This window comes from Dasypus novemcinctus, chromosome 5, assembly GCF_030445035.2.
Source record: "Dasypus novemcinctus isolate mDasNov1 chromosome 5, mDasNov1.1.hap2, whole genome shotgun sequence".
NCBI lineage: Eukaryota > Metazoa > Chordata > Mammalia > Cingulata > Dasypodidae > Dasypus > Dasypus novemcinctus.
Window position 1 is genome coordinate 161,269,945 of NC_080677.1, and position 18,726 is coordinate 161,288,670.

Consider the following 18,726-nt stretch of genomic DNA (forward strand, 5'->3'; position numbering starts at 1 on the left):
TCTCTGCAAGGAACTGATCCCCAGGAACGCCTGCGTTTCTAATAAAGGGGCAGGTGGAGACCTTCCGCAGCCGCCAGCCTCCCTCCTCCGAGAGCAACAGGCACCGTTTGAAAAGCCGCGCCTTTAGGGGGTCCACTGTTTCCCTTCTACGGAGCCTGACCTCTCCGTGGCACGCGCGCGTGGAGAGGGGTCCGCGGAGGAGGGAGCGCCGGCCTCCCAGCCCGCCAAGGGCGCGGGCCACCGCAGGGGTGCAGACGGCAGGGAGGCCTGCGGGCTGGGGCACGCGGCCGGCTTCCCCCGCGGCCTCGGCTCTCCCCCGGGACGCGTAAGCTTGCGCTGCGCGTGGTGGTCCCGCCCGCGGCGTGCGGGAGGGCAGCGCCGCCCGGGGGTCCGCCCGCTCCCGGGGCCGCGGCTCCCAGCGCCCGCGGGTTCCCTAGGAGTCGCCGTGGCAACGGACGCGGGGTTCTGGCCTGAGCCCCCAGAAGCGGGGATGGCGAGCCTGGGCGACGACGCGCCCGAAACCGAGGGGTACCGCCAGCTCTTCGAGGGCCTCGGGGCTGCCATGGAGGAATTCCAGGCCAACCCCAGGTGCCGCCCGCCCGCGCGCGCCCTCCCGCCCGCGCCCTCCCGCGCGCGCCCGGCCCTGCCCTGCCCCCTCCGGGCGCACGGGTGCCCGGGGGCCAGTTTCTTCCCCGCTCCCTCCCTCCCTTGGTAATGTATAAAGACCCTAACGTTTCCCGTTCGAACCACTCTCAAGAACACAATTCAGGGGTGTCCATCAGCCAGCGTGGCGCTATCCTCCCCACCATCCATTACCCCAACTTTGCCATCGCCCCAAAGAGAACCGCGTACCGGTCAAGTACCAACTCCCCAGTCCCCACCCCCGCCTTAGGCACTCTTCCTCCGCTTGGGTTTCTGAAATTTATCAGTGTTTGCCGGGAGCCAGGACCCGGGAGCCGCGCGGCCTGGGTGACACCTGTGCGGGTTCGGATCCCAGCGGCTCCTCCGGGGCCCAGCGGCCCACCAGCTGACTTCCTCCCCGCGGCTCCCTCCCCGCGAGCCACCCAGGCTCACGCTGATGGCGACTTTGGCAGCGCCCACTTCCCGGGTTCTGTGAGCATTCCATGACTTCATCTTTTTTTTTTTTTTTTTACCTCTCTTTTTTTTAAATGTCACATTCAAAAAATATAAGAGGTCCCCATATGCCCCCACCCCCCTCTTTGCAGCGTACCTAGATACAGGGTGTGGGAAAGTTTTGCAGTCAGGGACCCATAATACCAAGATAAACGAGTTCGTTTTCTAGCGTGTCAGCAAGTTACCAGTGTTGAAGGGGGAAGAGAGCAGGGAGGGGCAGAGCAAAGCAGGTGTGTGGTGGGTGGGGCATGTAGATAAGCAGGGGGAGCCCCCCAGGCAGAGAGAACAGGAATGGGGAGGGGGTGTGCCTGGGGGTCCTAAGAACAGCGGGGGAGGGGGCCAAGAGGGGGCAGGGGGCTGCAGCAGGGAGAGGGCACAGGTGCGGGCACCTGTTAGGGCGCTGCAGCTCCTGAGGAGTTCAGCTTGTACTCTGAATGAGATGCGGGCGGGGAAGGGCTGGGAGCAGGGGGGGAGGTGTAGTCTGATTTGCCTTTCAACTGGATGACTGAGTGCTTGATAATAGATGACAATGAGGCCAGGGAGAAGCAGGGAGCCTGTTGGGGGTCTAACCCAATATTCTTCAGGAAAGACAAGAGTGGTGGGAACAGGCCTTGGAAGTGGGGAGAATTAGCAGTTTCTAGATGTATATGGAGAGTGGGGTGATAGGACAGATTCTAGATGAATGAGAAGGTGGGGTGACAGAGGCTTGGGAAACACTCTAAGGTTTTTGATCTGATTAACTGGAGGAATGGAGTTGCCACCATCTGGGAAGGGGAGCAGGTTTTGGGAAATGTCAGCAGCTTAGTTTTAGGCACGCTGTGTTGGCCATGACTGTTAGACATCTGGTTAGGCGAAGGCGGCAGATGGCTACATGAGTCTGAAGTTCAGAAAAAAGGTTCAGGCGGGCGACATCCATTGGGAGGAATTGGACAAAGATGGTATTTAAAGCTATGAGATTTGATGAGGTCACTAGAAGTGAGCTACGTGGACAAGAGGTCTGTGAGCCTTGGGACACATCAGAATTGTGTGTTCTCTGCAGTGGAAGAAAGGGAAGCAATTTCTCTTCCTTTGAAATTGGACAGTTAACCACAGTGAAAGTTCAGCCCACCTAATGCTGTTTTCATTGACTCATTCATTAAGGAACATTTGTTAGGATGGGCTATTCTAGAATCCCAGGGGAATTGTCATTGCATTCTATTATGGACATGTTTTCTAGAATAAATTAACATGTTATATTTGTTATTTAATTTATTAAAGGCATAATTGTTATCTTTTCAAGACTGTATTTTATGCATAACAACCAACATTTTATTCAGAAATAGAACTGCTGAGACTATAAATAAGGACTGTGTAGGAGGCACTTAGCTAATTTGTTGTGATGTGGACTTCCATTCTAGGCAGGGGTTTGTCATCTAAAATTGGAGACCTTTGGAATTTTAAAGGAAGCTGAAGAATGATCCTTCTTGCTTCACTTAGATTCTGAATGAGCCTGATCTTTCTGAATCAGGCATAGAAAAGTTAGGGCTGATTCACGGACCTGTCCCTCCAGGGAAGGTGGAGTATGAACCCACCACTTCCAGGCTGATGCTTAGACCAGCTATGTGCTCTTTTTGAACCTCTGTTTCAACCACGTTAAAATGAGAGCGTTTAATCGCCTCTCGTGACCGTTGGGAGCGTTGTAGCTGACTGGCACTGCTGAAGCAAACTACCTCCGATTGCTCTGGGGCTGCAAGTCCACGTGGAGGTGGGCTCTGGGGGTGGCTGGCCATCTAGGACGTTCCTTGGGTTGGGGCATAACTCAGTTCCTGCCTCTGTCACATGGTTGTGCCTCCCTGTCTCTGTGTCCTCATTGTCCACTCCTCCTCAGGGATCAGGTGGTCCACTGTGGCCTGTCTTAACTAATCACATCTTCAAAGATGTGATTTCCAAATACTGTCTCATTCCCAGCCCTAGGGTGGGGAGTTGAACGTGTCTTTTTGGGTGGACACAATTCAGTCCATAACAGGAAGGATTACCCAAGTGGAAAATGCGTGCATTAATACATATATCTTACCAAAGTACACGGCACAAGTTAAGTACTCAGTACATAGGAATTAATAGTCTTTTCAGATACTCTGGAGGAAGAATCTATGAAATTATTGGAACTGACTTTAAAATATTATATTACATATTCCGTTTATGGCACCAGAAAGAAAAGCTGAAAACATCATTCTAAGTGTCTAACTCATATCCTGAAAAAAAAATATGTATTTATACCAGTCTATCTACACTCCACTGGCTTGCAACCCCCAGCAAGTCATTTGCTTAAAATGGGAAGGAAAGAAAGTAAATGCACAAGCTTAATGAAAACTGAAGTTGAAGAGTAAAAAGCAGCAGCTCAGCACTGGGGAAGTAAGGGATGCATTGCTAGACCAGGAAGGATGCAGCTGTCGCCCTGTTAAACGCGCAGGGGTGAGGAGCATAAACCTCAGGCTGGTGCAGGCGGCTGCACGCAGCTTCCTCGCTGTTGGTGATTATTTTATTGATAAAGTGTTCAAGGTCCAGACAGGGGAGTGAAGCCACACCAGGAATTTGAGCAGAGGAAATATAATGAGAAGGGTCTTAAAGTAGTAAAAGGTGACTGACTACTAAGGGCTGTGAAAGCAGACCAAGGAGTATAGTATAGAAATGCAGGTAGCAGCTGGTACCTCCAGGGGTGAGGGAAGGTAAACAGGGGTGGAACCAAGAACTTAAAAGAGTCTCCCATACCTACAACCCCACCCACTGGGTTATGACTTCCTTGGAGAGGGCATGTCTCCCATGAAGCCCCCAGCCAGCTGGTGGCAAAGAAATTGCCAGAAGGTACAGGCTAGAGCCGGTCTGCAGGATGTTTGCCGAGTGGCCAAGAGACTGAGGCTTGCTGCAAGGGTGGGCGGGCAGGCTCTTCCCCCAGCCAGGTGCTCTAGGTCTCTATTCCTGAAGGCCCAGGGTCCTCGGTAGTCCTGCCTTTTGCTTGTTGTGCTGTTTTTCCATTAAGCTCTTTCTGGTGTCTTTCAAAGAGGCACCCCAGAGGATCCCCTGGGCTCCCGACACAGTCCTTCTCGACTCCATTGTGTACCAATAGCCCACTTTCTCCCTTGGTAATCAGAATCAACCATTTCAGCCAGTAGAGAAACCCCTTGTTCTGCTTTTGGTTCAGTGGCATGAGGTTCCCCAAATGGCCTGGTGGAAGCCTCATCCTCTAGTTCAGTGGAACCGTTGTTGTTTCCTGGTAGAAGCATTCTCACCTGGGGAACGAAGACCTCCAAACCAGCAGATCTTAAAGTTGCTGGAACAGAAAGGGACAATGCTGTGAGTAGGGCATTAGGCATGATAGTGAGAGGAGTCTCTTCCTCTTTCATCACTTGCTCGTGTAGTCTGGCTGTGGGAGAGAGAGCACCATGGGATGACTCAAAGCACCTACTGCGTCCCATGAGACAGAACCCCATCCTGTCGGGTACTGTCGCTCTACTGTGGGGTTTTCTGTTTCCTTTGTGTATGTTTTTTGAGGCGCTGGGGCCTGGGATTGAACCCTAGATCTCATACGTGGGAAGCTGGCGCTCAACCACTGAGCAACATAGGCCCCCCGAGATGGTGTTTCATTTGTTTGCTGTGTGTTTGGTTTTTTGCTTTTAGAAGGCACTAGGAACTGAAACCAGGACCTCCCATGTGGGAAGCAGGCACTCAACTGCCTGAGCCACATTTGCTCCCATGTTTTTGTTTTTAGGAGGTACTGGGACCTTGTACATGGGAAGCAGGCTCTCAACCACTAAGCTACATCTGATCCTCAAATAAGAGTTTGTTTTTTTTCTTTTGTTTGATTTTTGTTTTTAGGAGGTATGGGGGATCAAACCCAGGAAGCAGGCTCTCAACCACTTGAGCTACAGCCACTCCCCTGTGTCTTTTAATAAGCCATTCTACCTTTCCATTAGGCCAGCCCTGCTGCGGGATGGGATTATGTCATGACTAGTTACTTCCATGGGCACAAATCCATTGCTATCCTTCCTTTATGGCAATATGAGTTCCTTGTCACCAGTGATGCTTTGTAGAATCCCATGGTGGTGGAATGGGCATTCTGTGACATTGTGGATGGTGGTTCTGGCAGATGCACTATGGGCCGGGAATGCAAATCCATCTCCAGATTATGTGCTTTTTCCAATGAGGATGGTTCTCTCTCCTTCAGGATGGGAGGGGGTCAGTGCTATCACTTGCCCTGGTGGCTGGCTTTCCTCCTGGTTAACACTGCCACGTAGGGGGTCAGGAAAGATCCTGCCATTAGCACATGAGGCACAAGGTTGCCATGCCAGCCTCGGTGAGGGTAAGTCCATGTTCTTGAACTTCATCCCTGCCACCTTGACCATTTTGTTCCAGGGCCGGTGGGCAAGCACTGAGGTGGCTGTGGAAAGAAGCTGAGCATATCATTTTTTCAATCTGATTATTGAGTCCTTTTGCTACAGTGGATACCTTTAATAAGCATCCACATGGGGCACAAATATCTGCACAGTCTATGCCATTTTCTTAAAGGTTCATCCATGGAACTCTGCTCCAGACTTCCTTGTCACCAACCTTCCAATTTTATTTCTTCCAAGTTCCTGATCATCCAGCCAAAACTTCAGCACCTGCCCATGAGTTAGTATAGATATGTACTTCTGATCATCTCTCATCCAAAAGTGTGGAGAACCCAATGTACTCCTTCAAGTTCTATAGACTGAGAGGATTTTCTATCCATACTGTGCTTCAGGGGCACCTCTGAGCGGGGCCACAAGAATATAGCTGTGTACCTGCTGGTGGCAGATACCCTTGTTAACCAGGCTTGAGTATTTTCTTCCTTAGTAAGCCAATCCTAAGGAACTTTCCATGAGGTTCTAGGTATAGAGTGCGGAGAGAAGGCAGCACAGAAGGAGTCAGTATTAGCTTTGCAGCTACCCACTTATGCACTTTTCTGGCCTTCTGCTTGAGCCTGGTCTCTCCTACACTGTTTCTACTTGATGATAGGTTGATGCTGCATATGCCCAATCTTGTGGTTTGATGGGTCAGACAAAACCCAGTTTATTGTAGGAAAATCAGGCCATATGGTCCCCTGATGTCCCATGGGTAGTCATTCAATCTCTACCAAGGCTCAGTTGCAAGCCAGAAGCTATAACTCAAAAGAAGAATCATTATTTGCAGAAGAGGACATGAGATTTGTTCCAAAATCCCAGAGGCCTGCACTTTGATTTGCTCACTGATATTGCCAGAAACTCCATAGATCTCCCCTACTTGTTATAGACACTTTGAAGGCTGAAGCATCTGCCTGAACTACTGCAGAAGTTTTTCTTACTGTAATCTCCAATAGAAACAGGAAGCTCGACCTGTGACTTGGAAGATAGGTTGAAGTAGCATACATGAATGTGGTATATGTTGCCTCCAAAATTAAAAAAAGACCTACCAAACCCTGAACCTCTTTTATTTATTTTTTTATGGTAGGTGATATGAGATATGAAACTTTTACTTTATTACCTATATTTTGTGGCACACTTATTTGAAGATGTAATGATTTCATTTTTGTTTCTTGTTTGAGGACATCCCTAAATATATCATAAAAAAGAATTTCTTTGAAATTTATAAAACACATATGCTAAGGAAAAAAGGGTCACATACAATTAGAACTGTTGTTGTCTTTGAAAATAGCAGGGGCAGTTACCTTGAAATTTTATGTCATCACTACTTAAAAATTGCTTTAATCTCAATTTCTATAAACTGCTTTAAGAACTGTTTAATTTTGACAACAGTGGATCCTATGATTCATCTATTTCTATAGTGCAGTATAGTATCATACTTCATTTTAACATGGTGGTTTTCAGAAGTGATTTTCAAAGATGACTATAGACTTTTAAGTAAACAAAATCATAAACCTTCATAATGTTTTCAGTTGATCATTTTCATTTCACTCATTGTCATCTTTAAAGACACTCAACACAACATCATTTATGGTCCAGATACTTGTTGAGGACTCTGTAAGGTTTGAGATCTTACCCTATTTACAAACTAGGTCAACCTCTTACATTTTCTTGGTGGGTGAGAACAGATACAAGACTCTTGGGTTAGAGACAAAAGACTATTATCATGACGAAAGCAGTTGCCTGAGCTTCCTGTTCATTTGCTATGCCCCCTAAGTCCCAGGGCTGTGACGCAAAGGACCCAGGGTGGAGCCTGGTACTCTCGGTGGAGCTTGGGGGTGTTACCACTTTGCTAGGAAGCATGTGCAGCCTGCCTCTTGTCAGGAGTGGGCAGGGGGAGCCGTTACCTCATCCTCAAGGTGGTCAGCTGCCAACGCAGCCCCAAAAAATGGCCTGGGGAGAGTGATCAGGGCTTTGTTTTCTCAGCATCCCCAGAAAGAATGTGCAGGGACGTTCAAGGCCATGGACCTCTCCCAACAGTACTGTGCTAGTGAGAAAAGAAAATGGGCTCCTGAAATAATCAGATCAGATCTAAAATGATTTTTTCAGCCTTTGTAGCTCCAGATATTCTTTCTGCCCCCTTTCCATTCTTTTCTCCTTCTGAGACTTCCACGATGTGTCTGCTTCATGCTGTCTCTCAAATTCCTAAGACCCGCTCAGTTTTTTTCTATTCTTTTCTCTGTCTGTTCTTCTGACTATATGATTTTGATCATCCTTTCTTCTAGTTCACTTACTCTTTTTTGTGCCTGTTCAGATCTGCAGTTGTATAACTCTAGAGTATTTTAATAGCCATTATTGTGCCTTTCATCCCCATAATTTCTGTTAGGTTTCTTTTTTATTTTCTAATCCTTTTATTTACAATATCAGTCTGCCAAAGGATTGTTGATATAAAGTACCAGAAATCCATTGGCTTTTAAAAAGGGTATTTATTTGGGGTAGAAGCTTACAGTCCCAAGGCCATGAAAAGTCCAAATCAAGGTACCATATGAGGTGCTTTCTCTCCAACGTCAGCTGCCACGTGTTGAAGGAAGAAGGTGGCGATCTCTGCGAGGTTCCAGCCTTCCCCTCTGGCTTCCTCTTCCTCTTGAGGCTCCGTGGACCCAGCTTCTTCCTGATCTCTGCTGCAGGCTGGCGCAGGGCTGTTTCCCAGGGTTTCCTTTTTCAGTCCCGGCTCTCTTCCCAAGATCAACTGTAGGCTTTCAGCCAAATGGCCCATTTCTCCTGGGACTTTAGCTATTTGAGCCTTCTCTCTGTCACATGGCAGGATCAAAAATGACAACGTTCTCTCCTCTGTGCGTCTGCTTGTGTGTCCATTTATAGCACTCAGCCAGGGGTGGCGACTCAACCGAATCATGCTTTACTAACATAGGCAATCAAAAAGCTCTAATCTTAACAGGTAATCTAATCAAAGCCCCTTCAGCTGAATTTAATACAGACAAAGGGTGTCACACCCAGAGGAATAGATTAGTTTACAATCAGAATCTTTCTTTTTTTTGGATTCATAAATAAACTCAAACTGCCATACCTCGGAATCTGATAATCCTGCACAGTTCTGGGGAAATCCCCAAATCATAGCAGATAATACAGGGAAGCTTGCCTCAATTCACCAAGCCCTTAGGATATTTAATATATACCATGAGTTACACCAACTATATGCACTAACATAAATTTATGGAAATAGCTTTTATATAGAGCCCATTTTATCTCCATTTTTTTTTCAGACTTAACATTTCAGATAATTTAAAGATTGGCTTTTTCACCACAGACCATGCGACTCAAACAGATTCTAGTGAAATTTTGCCAATAAAAGAGTTGAGTACAACTACACAGAAGCTTGTACAGGTAAATTTTGATTTATCTCTAAACTTCTGAGATAATTTCTGGTATTCTTTGTCTTTATGTCCCTTGAATTGGCAGAATTTAAATCATTAAACTTTTATTAACATCTTTTACAAATTGGACTGGAATGACATTAGTTGTATTTCTTTATAAATATTGATATAAGCTGCTATTTATATTTACGTGATACATATATTAATATATGTTGCCTTAGTGAAGTTTAATTACACTCTGAAATCCTTTGGACATTTGTAAAAATTTTCTGTTTATGATACTTAAAAATGATAAAATAGTTTTGGCATATATAGAAGAATGAAGAGAATGAGTAGCTGCCACCAGGCAACTTTGCCAAATCTTGGACATTTTCTAATATTGCCTTTGGATATTATGATTGTAAAGAAACAGGAATTTCATATACATCAGATGCAAGAGTTATTAAAATCCCTAAATCAATAGAACTGTCACATGAAGTAATATACTAGTATAAGTATTATTCTGTATTTTGGTTTTGATTGTTTTTTTCTCTCACCCAACAATATAACTTGGAAATCATTCCATACCGGTACATGGTGAGTTTCCTTGTTGGTTTCACAAGCACATTTTATTACATTTTGTGAATGTTCATTATCTATTTAACTATCCCCCCATTGATGGATATTTCTAATCTTTGACTGCAAGGGATAATCCTGTACATAGTCATGCAATAGTAAATCTGTGTCAGAAATTCTTAAAAGTGGAATTTCTGAGTCACAGGATGTATGCATTAGTCATTTCAAAGCATATTGCCAAATCACCCTGCATAGATATTATACCAATTTACACTCCCACCAGGAACTTTTTAAAAAGAAATTCTTATTATGGTAGAATATATACAACTCAAAATTTTCCATTTGAACCACTTCCAAGTATAATATTCAGAGGTATTGATTACATTCACAATGTTGTACTACCATCACCATCATCTGTTACCAGAACTTTCCCAACAGTCCAAAAAGAAGTTCTGTCCCCATTTCTATTAACTCTCCATTCTCCCTCTCCTCATCCCTGGTAAACTGTAACAACTTTCTGTCTACATGCACTTGCATATTCTAGTTATTTCATGTAATCATACAATATCTGTCCCTTTGTGTTTGATTTCTTTCATTCAACATGCTGTCTTCAAGAGTAATTCATGTTGTATTATGTATCAACACTTCATTCCTTTTTTTGTCTGAATAATTCCATTTTATGGATATACCACATTTTGTTTATCCATTCATCTGTTGAGGAGTACTTGGGTTGCTTCTACCTTTTGGCTATTTGAATAATGCTGCTATAAATATTGGTGTACGAATATCTGTTGTAGTCCCTGTTTTCAATTCTTTCAGGTATATACCTACAAGTGGGATTGCTGGGTCATATGGTAATTCTAGGTTCAACTTTCTGAGGAACTGCCAAACTGTTTTCCACAGTAGCTGCTCCTTTACATTCCCAACAACGTGTGAAGGCTCCTACTTCTCTGCATCTCTCCAACACTTGTTATTTAATGGCTATTTTTAAAAAATAATAGCTCTTCTAGTGGGTGTGATATGGTATTTCATTGTGCTTTTCATTTGCATTGCCTTCTGTTAAGATCTAACAATGCTGAGCATCTTTTCATGTCCTTATTGGACATTTGCTTATCTTCTGTGGAGTCCTTTGTCCACTTTTAAATGGGTTACCCTTCTTTGTTAAGTTGTAACAGTTCTTTACGTATTCTGTCTATTAAACCCTCCTTAAATATATGGTTTGCAACTGTCTTCTCTCATTTTGTAGGTTGTCTTTTCACTTTTTTGATAACGTTCTTTGATGCACAGAAGTTTTCCATTTTGGTGAAATTATCTATTTTTTATTTTTTTGCTCATGTTTTTAGCGTCATATCTAGGAAATCACTACCAAATCCAAGGTCATGAAGGTTTTCCTCTATAATTTCCCCTAAGAGTTTTATGGTTTTAGTACCATGTGTAGGTCTTGATCAGTTTTGAGTTTCTTTTTATATATGGTGTGAGGTAAGGGTACAGTTTCAATCTTTTGCATGTGGACATATAGTTACCCTCCAATACTAACTTTTGAGAGTACCTTTTTTCCTATACACTTGTCAATTTATTTAGGTCTTTTTGCCTTCAGAAAAGTTTTATAGTTTTATTTCCTTGCAGCTAGGTGTGTCTCTATGATGAAGTTCTTGTCACTAGGATTTAGATGGAAATGTTACATGGCAGTTTTGGAGAATCTTCTTTAACACACAGCTGTCATGCACCTTTCTCATTTTACTTCTCTCCCCCTTTCCTCCCTATAACGTGATGCACCGAGGTGGACCATGGGGTTGAGGCAGCACACAGCAGAGTAACTAGATAGGAGGACCTTAAAACCATTTTCAGTCTATACAGATTTCTAGTGAAAGAGAAATGAATTTACTTCTCATGTAGGTTTCTGTTATTTCGAATTCTTTATAGAGCTGAACCAAATTCTAATCCAATTTTAATCTGATTCTAAGGCAAAGGATATTTCCTTATATTTCTAATTAATAAAAGACATTTTAAAAAATTACAAATGAAGGGATTTGGATGCTTTTCATGGATCATATGGTCATATGGTTTTTCTCCTTTCTCTAGCTATGTGGTGGGATAAATTCATTGAATTTAAAATATTTCATCATTCTAGAAATCCTGGAATGACTCCAACTTGATCATAATATTTCTTTTAGCATTTCTGCATTTAGTTTGCTATTATTCTATTATTATTTTCCATTTATATTCATAAGTGAAATTGCCCTATACGATTCTTTTCTTATACTTTATTTTTTCATTTTAAAAGCAATTTATTGAGTATATCATTCATACATGTACATACACACGCAATAAGTGTATAACAAAAGTTGTGATCTTACAAAACAAACATGCAAAACATCATACAGAGCTCCCATACATCACCCCACCACAAATACATGGATTGTTATGAAACATTTGTAACAAATTATGAAAGAGTATCATCAAAATATTACTACTAACTATAGTCTGAATCTTAACATTTGGTGTATTTTCCCCCTAATCCACCCTATTATTTTTGGGGAGGGGGGTTCATCAACCATATAATTTATCTAAAGTGTATAATCAGTGGCACTTGGTATAATCACCAAGTTATGCATTCATCACCTTAATCAATATTAGAGCATTTTCATTACTCAAAAAGAACCCAAAACTAACAAAAACCAAACCACTAGCATAACCATATGCTAATGCTACTAATTACAACTCTTATGATGTGCTTTCACCATTTCTGTTCATTTCCAAACACTTACAAACAAATGTTTACCAATTCTGCACAGATTAAACCTCAGCTTTCCATTCTCTAACCACATTCTTTTCTCTGGTCATTTATAGTCTAGCTAATAATTCCATGAGTTTGCTCATTATATTTAGTTCGTAATAGCAAAGCCATACAGTATTTGTCCTTTTGTGACTGCCTTGCTTCACTCAACATAATGTCCTCCAGGTTCATCCATGTTGTCATATGCTTCACAACTTCATTTCTTCTTACAGCTGAGTAATATTCCATCGTGTGTATATACCAGTTTTTTCATTCATTCATCAGTTAATGGCCCCCTGGGTTGTTTGCATCTTTTGGCAACTGTGAATAATGCCGCTATGAACATTGGTGCACAGATATCTGCTCATGTCACTGCTCTCAGTTCTTCTGGGTATTACCAAGTCACATGGTAGATCTATAGCTAACTTCCTTAGGAACCACCACACTTCCACAGTGGCTGTACCATTCCACATTCCTACCAGCAATGAATAAGTATTCCTATCTCTCCACATTCTCTCCAACACTTGGAGTTTTCTGTTTTTCTAAAGTGGCCTTTGTAGTAGGTGTGAAATGATATCTCATTGTAGCCTTGATTTGCATTTCCCCAACAGCCAGTGATGCTGAACTTTTTCACGTTTTTTTTTTAATTTCTTTCATTTTTGTCACTTGTATTTCTTCTTTAGCAAAATATCTATTCAGGTTTTTTGCCCATTTTTAAATTAGGTCATTTGTCTTTTTATTGTTGATTTGTAGGATCTCTTTATATATCATGGATATTAGGCCCTTGTTGGATGTGTGATTTCCAAATATTTTCTCTCTCAGAGTAGTCTGCATTTTTAACTTCCTCGCAAAGTCCATTGAGATGCAGAAATGTTTAATTTAAGAAGGTCCTGTTTATCTATAATTTCTTTTCTTGCTCATGCTTTGGGCATAAGGTTTAAGAAACCCTCACCTACTACAAGGTCTTGTAGGTCTTTCTCTACATTGTCATCTAGGAGTTTTACAGTCCTGGATTTTATGTTTAGGATTTTGATTCATTTTGAGTTGGTTTTTGTATAGGGAGTGAGTTAAGAGTCCTCTTTCATTCTTTTAGTTATGGATATCCAGTTCTCCCAGCACCATTTATTGAAGAGACTGTTCTGTCCCAGAAAAGTAGACTTAGTAGTCCTACTGAAAATCAGTTGACCATAGAGGTGAGGGTCTTTTTCTGAAGTCTTGATTTGATTCCATTGATTTGTGTGTCTATCTTCATGCCAATACCATTCTGTTTTGACCACTGTAGCTTTATAATAGTCCTCAAGGTCACGGAGCATGAGTCCTCCAACTTTGCTCTTCTATTTTAGCATGTTTTTGGTTATTCAGGACCCCTTTCCCTTTCAAATAAATTTGGTAATTGACTTTTCTACAGCTGAAATTTAGGCTGCTGGAATTGAGATTGATACTGCATTAAATCTGTAATTCAATTTGGGTAAAGTTGACATCTTCACAGTGTTTAGCCTTCCAATCCATGAATATGGAATGTCCTTCCATTGTTTAGATTTTCTTTGATTTCTTTTAGCAGTGTTTTGTAGTTTTCTGAATACAGATCTTTTACATTCCTGATTAAATTAATTCCTAGGTATTTGAATCTTTTTGGTGCTATTGTAAATGGAATTTTTTCTTGATTTCCTTCCAGCTTGCTCATTACTAATGTATAGAAACACTGCTGATTTCTGTGTGTTGATCTTGTATCTTGCCATTTTACTGAACTTGTTATTAGCTCAAGTAGCTTTGTTGTAGATGTTTTGGGATTTTCTAAATATAGGTTCCTGTCTTCTGCAAATGGTGAGAGCTTTACTCCTTTTCCAATTTGGGTGCCTTTTATTTCTCCTTCTTGCTTAATTTCTTTAGCTAGAACTTCCAGCACTATGTTCAGTAACAATGGTGTCAGTGAGCATCCTTTCCTTGTTCCTGATTTTAGAAAGAAAGCTTTCAAACTCTCCCCATTGAACATGATATTGACTGTGCAGTTTTCACATATGCCTTTTATTATGTTTAGGAACTGTCTTCTATACCTACTGTTTGAGGCATTTTTATCAAGAAAGGATATGGAGTTTGTCAAATGCCTTTTATCAATTGAGATGATCATGTTTTTTTCCCCTTCGATTTGTTCATGTGGTGTATTACATTAATTAATTTTCTTATGTTGAACCACCTTTTCATACCAGGGATAAAACCCACTTGATTGTGATGTATAATAACTTTTATATGCTGTTTGATTCAATTTGCAAGTATTTTATTGAGAATGTTTGCATCTGTGTTCATTAGGGAGATTGGTCTACAATCTTCTTGTCTTTGGTATTAGGGGAATGTTGTTTTTATAAAATGTGTTAGGTAATGTTCCCTCCTCTTCAATTTTTTTGGAAGAGTTTAAAGAGGATTGGTATTAATTCTTCTTGAAATATTTAGTAGAGTTTACCTGTGAAGAAATATTTGGTAGAATTGACCTGTGAAGCCATATGGTCCTGGACTTTTCTTTGTTGGACGATTTATGATGACTGATTCAACTTCTTTGCTTGAGATTGGTTTGTTGAGTTCCTGTATTTCCTGTAAAGTCAATGTAAGTTGTGCATTTTTAGGAATTTGTCCATTTCATCTAGGTGGTCTAACATGTTGGCATACAGTTTCTCATAATATCTTCTGATCCTTTTTATTTCTGTGGGGTCAGTCATAATGCCCCCTTTCATTCCTGATTTTGTGTGTGTGTGTGTGTCTTCTCTCACTAAGGGTTTGTCAATTTTATTGATTTTCTCAAAGAGCCAGCTTTTGGTTTTGTTGATGTTCTCTATTGTTTTTTTCTTTTATTCTCAATTTCATTTCTTTCTGCTCTAATCTTTATTATTTCTTTTCTTCTGCTGACTTTGGGATTGGTTTGCTGTTCTTTTTCTAGTTTCTCCAGTTCAGTTAGTTCTTTGATTTGAACTCTTTCTTATTTTTTAATATAGGCATTTAGGGCTATAAATTTCCCTGTCAGCACTGTCCTTGTTGTATCTCATAAGTTTTGATATGTTGTGTTCTAATTTTCATTTGTTTCTAGATACCTACTAATTTCTCTTGCAATTTCTTCTTTGACCCACTGATTATTTAGGAGTGTCTTGTTTAGCTTCCATGTATTTGTGAATTTCTTCCTTTCCTGCCTATTACTGATTTCCAGCTTCATTCCATTATGATCAGAGATGGTGCTTTGTGTAATTTCAACCTCTTGAATTTATTGAGAACCATGTTATGGTCCAACATGTGGTTTATCCTGAAGAAAGATCAATGGGCACTTGAGAAGAATGTATAACCTGCTGATTAGGATGCAATGTTTGGTATATGTCTCTCAGGTCCAACCCGTTTATCGTATTGTTCAAGTTCTCTGTTTTCTGATTGATCTTCTGTCTAGTTGTTCTATTTATTGATGTGAGTAGTGTTTTAAAGTCTCCAATTATTATTGTAAAGACATCTATTTCTCCTTTCAGTTTTGTCAGAGTTTGCCTCATGTTTTTTGGGACCCCCTGGTTAGATGCATGGATATTTATGACTATTACTCTTTCTTGGTGAATAGTCCCTTTTACTCATATATAATGATCTTCTACATCTCTTATAACTTTTTCACATTTACAGTCTGTTTTGTCCAACACCAGTAGAGCTACCCCTGCTCTCTTTTGATACTATTTGCATGACATATGTTTTTCCAACCTTTCACTTTCAGTCTATTTGCATCCTTGGGTCTAAGGTGAGTCTCCTGCAGATAGCATATGGATGGCTCATGTTTTCTTATCCATTCTGTCAGCCTGCGTCTTTTGATTGTGGAATTTAATCCATTAATATTCAATGCTATTACTGTAAAGGCATTACTTACTTCAGATACTTTATCATTTGGCTTTCATATGTCATATCTTATTTTTGTCCATCTTTTTACCTTTTTGGTTACCCTTTCTGATAGTCTTCACTTCTGTACTTTCCTTCAAGCCTCTCTTATCTTTTCTTTTCCGGCTGTAGCAGAACTCCCTTTAGTGTTTCCTGAAGAGCTTGATTCTCATTTATGAACTCTAAGTTTCTGTTCATCTGTGGATATTTTAAACTCACCATCATATTTGAAGGACAGTTTTGCTGAATAAAGAATTCTTGGCTGGCAGTTTTTCTTTCAGTACCATAATTATATCAAACCACTGCCTTCTTGCCTTCATAGTTTCTGAAGTGAAATCTGCACTAAGTCTTATTGGACATCCCTTGTATATGACATTTCACTTTTCCCATGCTGCTTTCAGAATTTCTCTTTATCTTAGCATTTGGCAATCTGCATATTATGTCTTAGGGTAAGTCTGTTTGGGTTTATTCCAATTGGAACATGCTATGCTTCCTGGACACATATATTCATGTCTTTAATGAGCATTGGGAAAATTTCAGCTATTATTCCTAATACTCTTTCTGTTCCCTTTCCCTTCTCTTCTTCTGGAACTCCCATAGCACATATGTTTGTCTGCTTCATGTTATCATTCAGCTCCCTGAACCTGCTCAATTCTTTCCATTCTTTTCTTTCTCTGTTCTTCTTTTTCTTCAATTTCAGTTTTCTTTCCTCTACATTGCTGGTTCTTTCTTCCATGATTTCAAAGCTGCTGTTGTGTGCTTCTATTGTATTTTTACTTTTGTTTATTGTATTTTTCATTCCCACAAGCTGTTATTTTTCTATCCAGGATTTCAAATTTTGTTTTCACTCAGTGTCTTCTTAATGTGTTTTATTTCTTTTAGTCATATTGCCCTCAATTCTGTGATTTGGTTTAGGAGATTTGTATTATATGAACCTCATTGATAAGCTGTTTCAAGTCCTGTGTTTTATTTGGAGCTTTGATTTGTTCATTTGCCTGAGTCACATCTTCCTTTTCTTATTATAGTTTGTAATTTTTTTGCTGATGTCTAGGCTTCTGATTCAGATACCGAGTTTGCTCTGATGTTCAGTTTCTCTCACTTGCCTAGGGACTTACTGCTAAGTAAATGCTACCACTGTTCTTTGACTCTTAGTTAAACTTGTTCTAGATATTTAGGATTGCCCCTGTTTAACTGCTCAAGCCCGGGCTAAGGACCCAGTAATGGGGTGCAGGCCATTTTCCAAGGGTCTTGGAGAGGGTGGCAATGAAGATACCTACTTGCTGCTTTAAAAAATTTATTTATTTATTTATTATTTTTCCCTTTTGTGCACTTTTCTGGTCTGGTAAGGAGATAGTGCTCTTTAGCAGACCTCTCAGCTCAGACTCCAGGTGCTGGGGGAGGGGGGATGCATTCAGTGTAACTCCTCAGGCAGGTGGATGGTACAGAATCAATGTCCTCAGGGCTGACCAAGCCTCACAAAAGCCTTCTCAGAGGCTGTTCTCCTCCCTGGACTGGCCACACCCTCCCTTCATCTGTCTCTTCAGCAACCAACCCAAGGCAGTAGGGAGGGTGTTTGAGAAGCAAATTAGCTCCCTATTGGCTCTCAGGGCAAACAATGGTGTGGCCCCACCCAGTCTGGAAGGGCGAGACCCCTCCAATGCCACAGACCAAGCTCACTGACCAAAATCTGAATTTGCTCTAGGCTGTGTCCTTCCCTCTCCCCTTTCTTGAGGATGAAGATCCCTGCAACCCCTCAGTCCATAGCCACTGCAGTCCACAGCAGCTGCAGTCCACAGGCTGCAATTTGCCCCATAGGTGGGGGGAAGGGCACCCGCTGCTGCTTTTGCAGCTCTACTCACAGGACTTTGCAGCCAGCTGAGACTCCTTTCCTTTCCTCCTCTCTCTTCTGGGTGGTGTCTGGCCTTCCCCTGGTGTCCTGAGCTCAAGTGCAGCCTTCCAGGCTCTGCCTGTCCTTTAACTATTTTTTTCTGGGAGAAAAGTAACCTTCTGCCTCTCTAATCCTCCCTCTTCCCAGAAGTCCTTAAAAGGAGATTCTCTTATATTATTTTTGTTCAATCTTGATACCAAGGTTATACTGCCCTCATAAAATGAGTTGGGAGGTGTTCCCTATTCTATTCTCTTGCATAGGTGGCCTACAATTGGAAATCTACTTGCTTTTATTTTTTCTCTAGTGTCTTCACCAGATGGGTTTTGTTTGTATTCTAGAGTTAATAGTTACTATCTAGGGGAGGTTGGGCCCAGTAGGAGCTTATTTGGTCATACTAGACTTCCTGAGCCTCCCTGGCTAGAATAAGCAATCCATAGAGGTTGTCTCTTGTAAAGGTGAAGTCCTCTCTGCTTATATCCTGGGATTTAAGGAATTCCATAACACTCCACTTGCTCCAGAATATTTTTCATGATTTTCTAACATCGTATCCTGTATGATTTGACCACTTGGTATAAAGAGAGGAGTATGGGCTCCTGAGGCAATCATGATTCTGTTTGAATTCTGGACCATCCATTTACCTCCTGAGTAATGTTGGACTAGTTACTAGTATTGATATCCCCAGATATAAACTAA

At 41.6% G+C, this 18,726-nt stretch overlaps 1 protein-coding gene across 1 annotated transcript in view; it reads left to right on the forward strand.

The window, feature by feature from the left end:
- Positions 1-533: 533 nt before the first annotated feature.
- The window catches only part of C5H10orf67 (chromosome 5 C10orf67 homolog), a 185,246-nt gene continuing 167,053 nt past the window's right edge, over positions 534-18,726 (forward strand). Inside the window, exons 1-2 of the mRNA XM_071215493.1 lie at positions 534-588; positions 8,813-8,933. Of these exons, the coding sequence (XP_071071594.1) occupies positions 563-588; positions 8,813-8,933 (147 nt within the window). The 5' untranslated portion in view covers positions 534-562. The remainder of the gene's footprint in view (positions 589-8,812; positions 8,934-18,726) is intronic.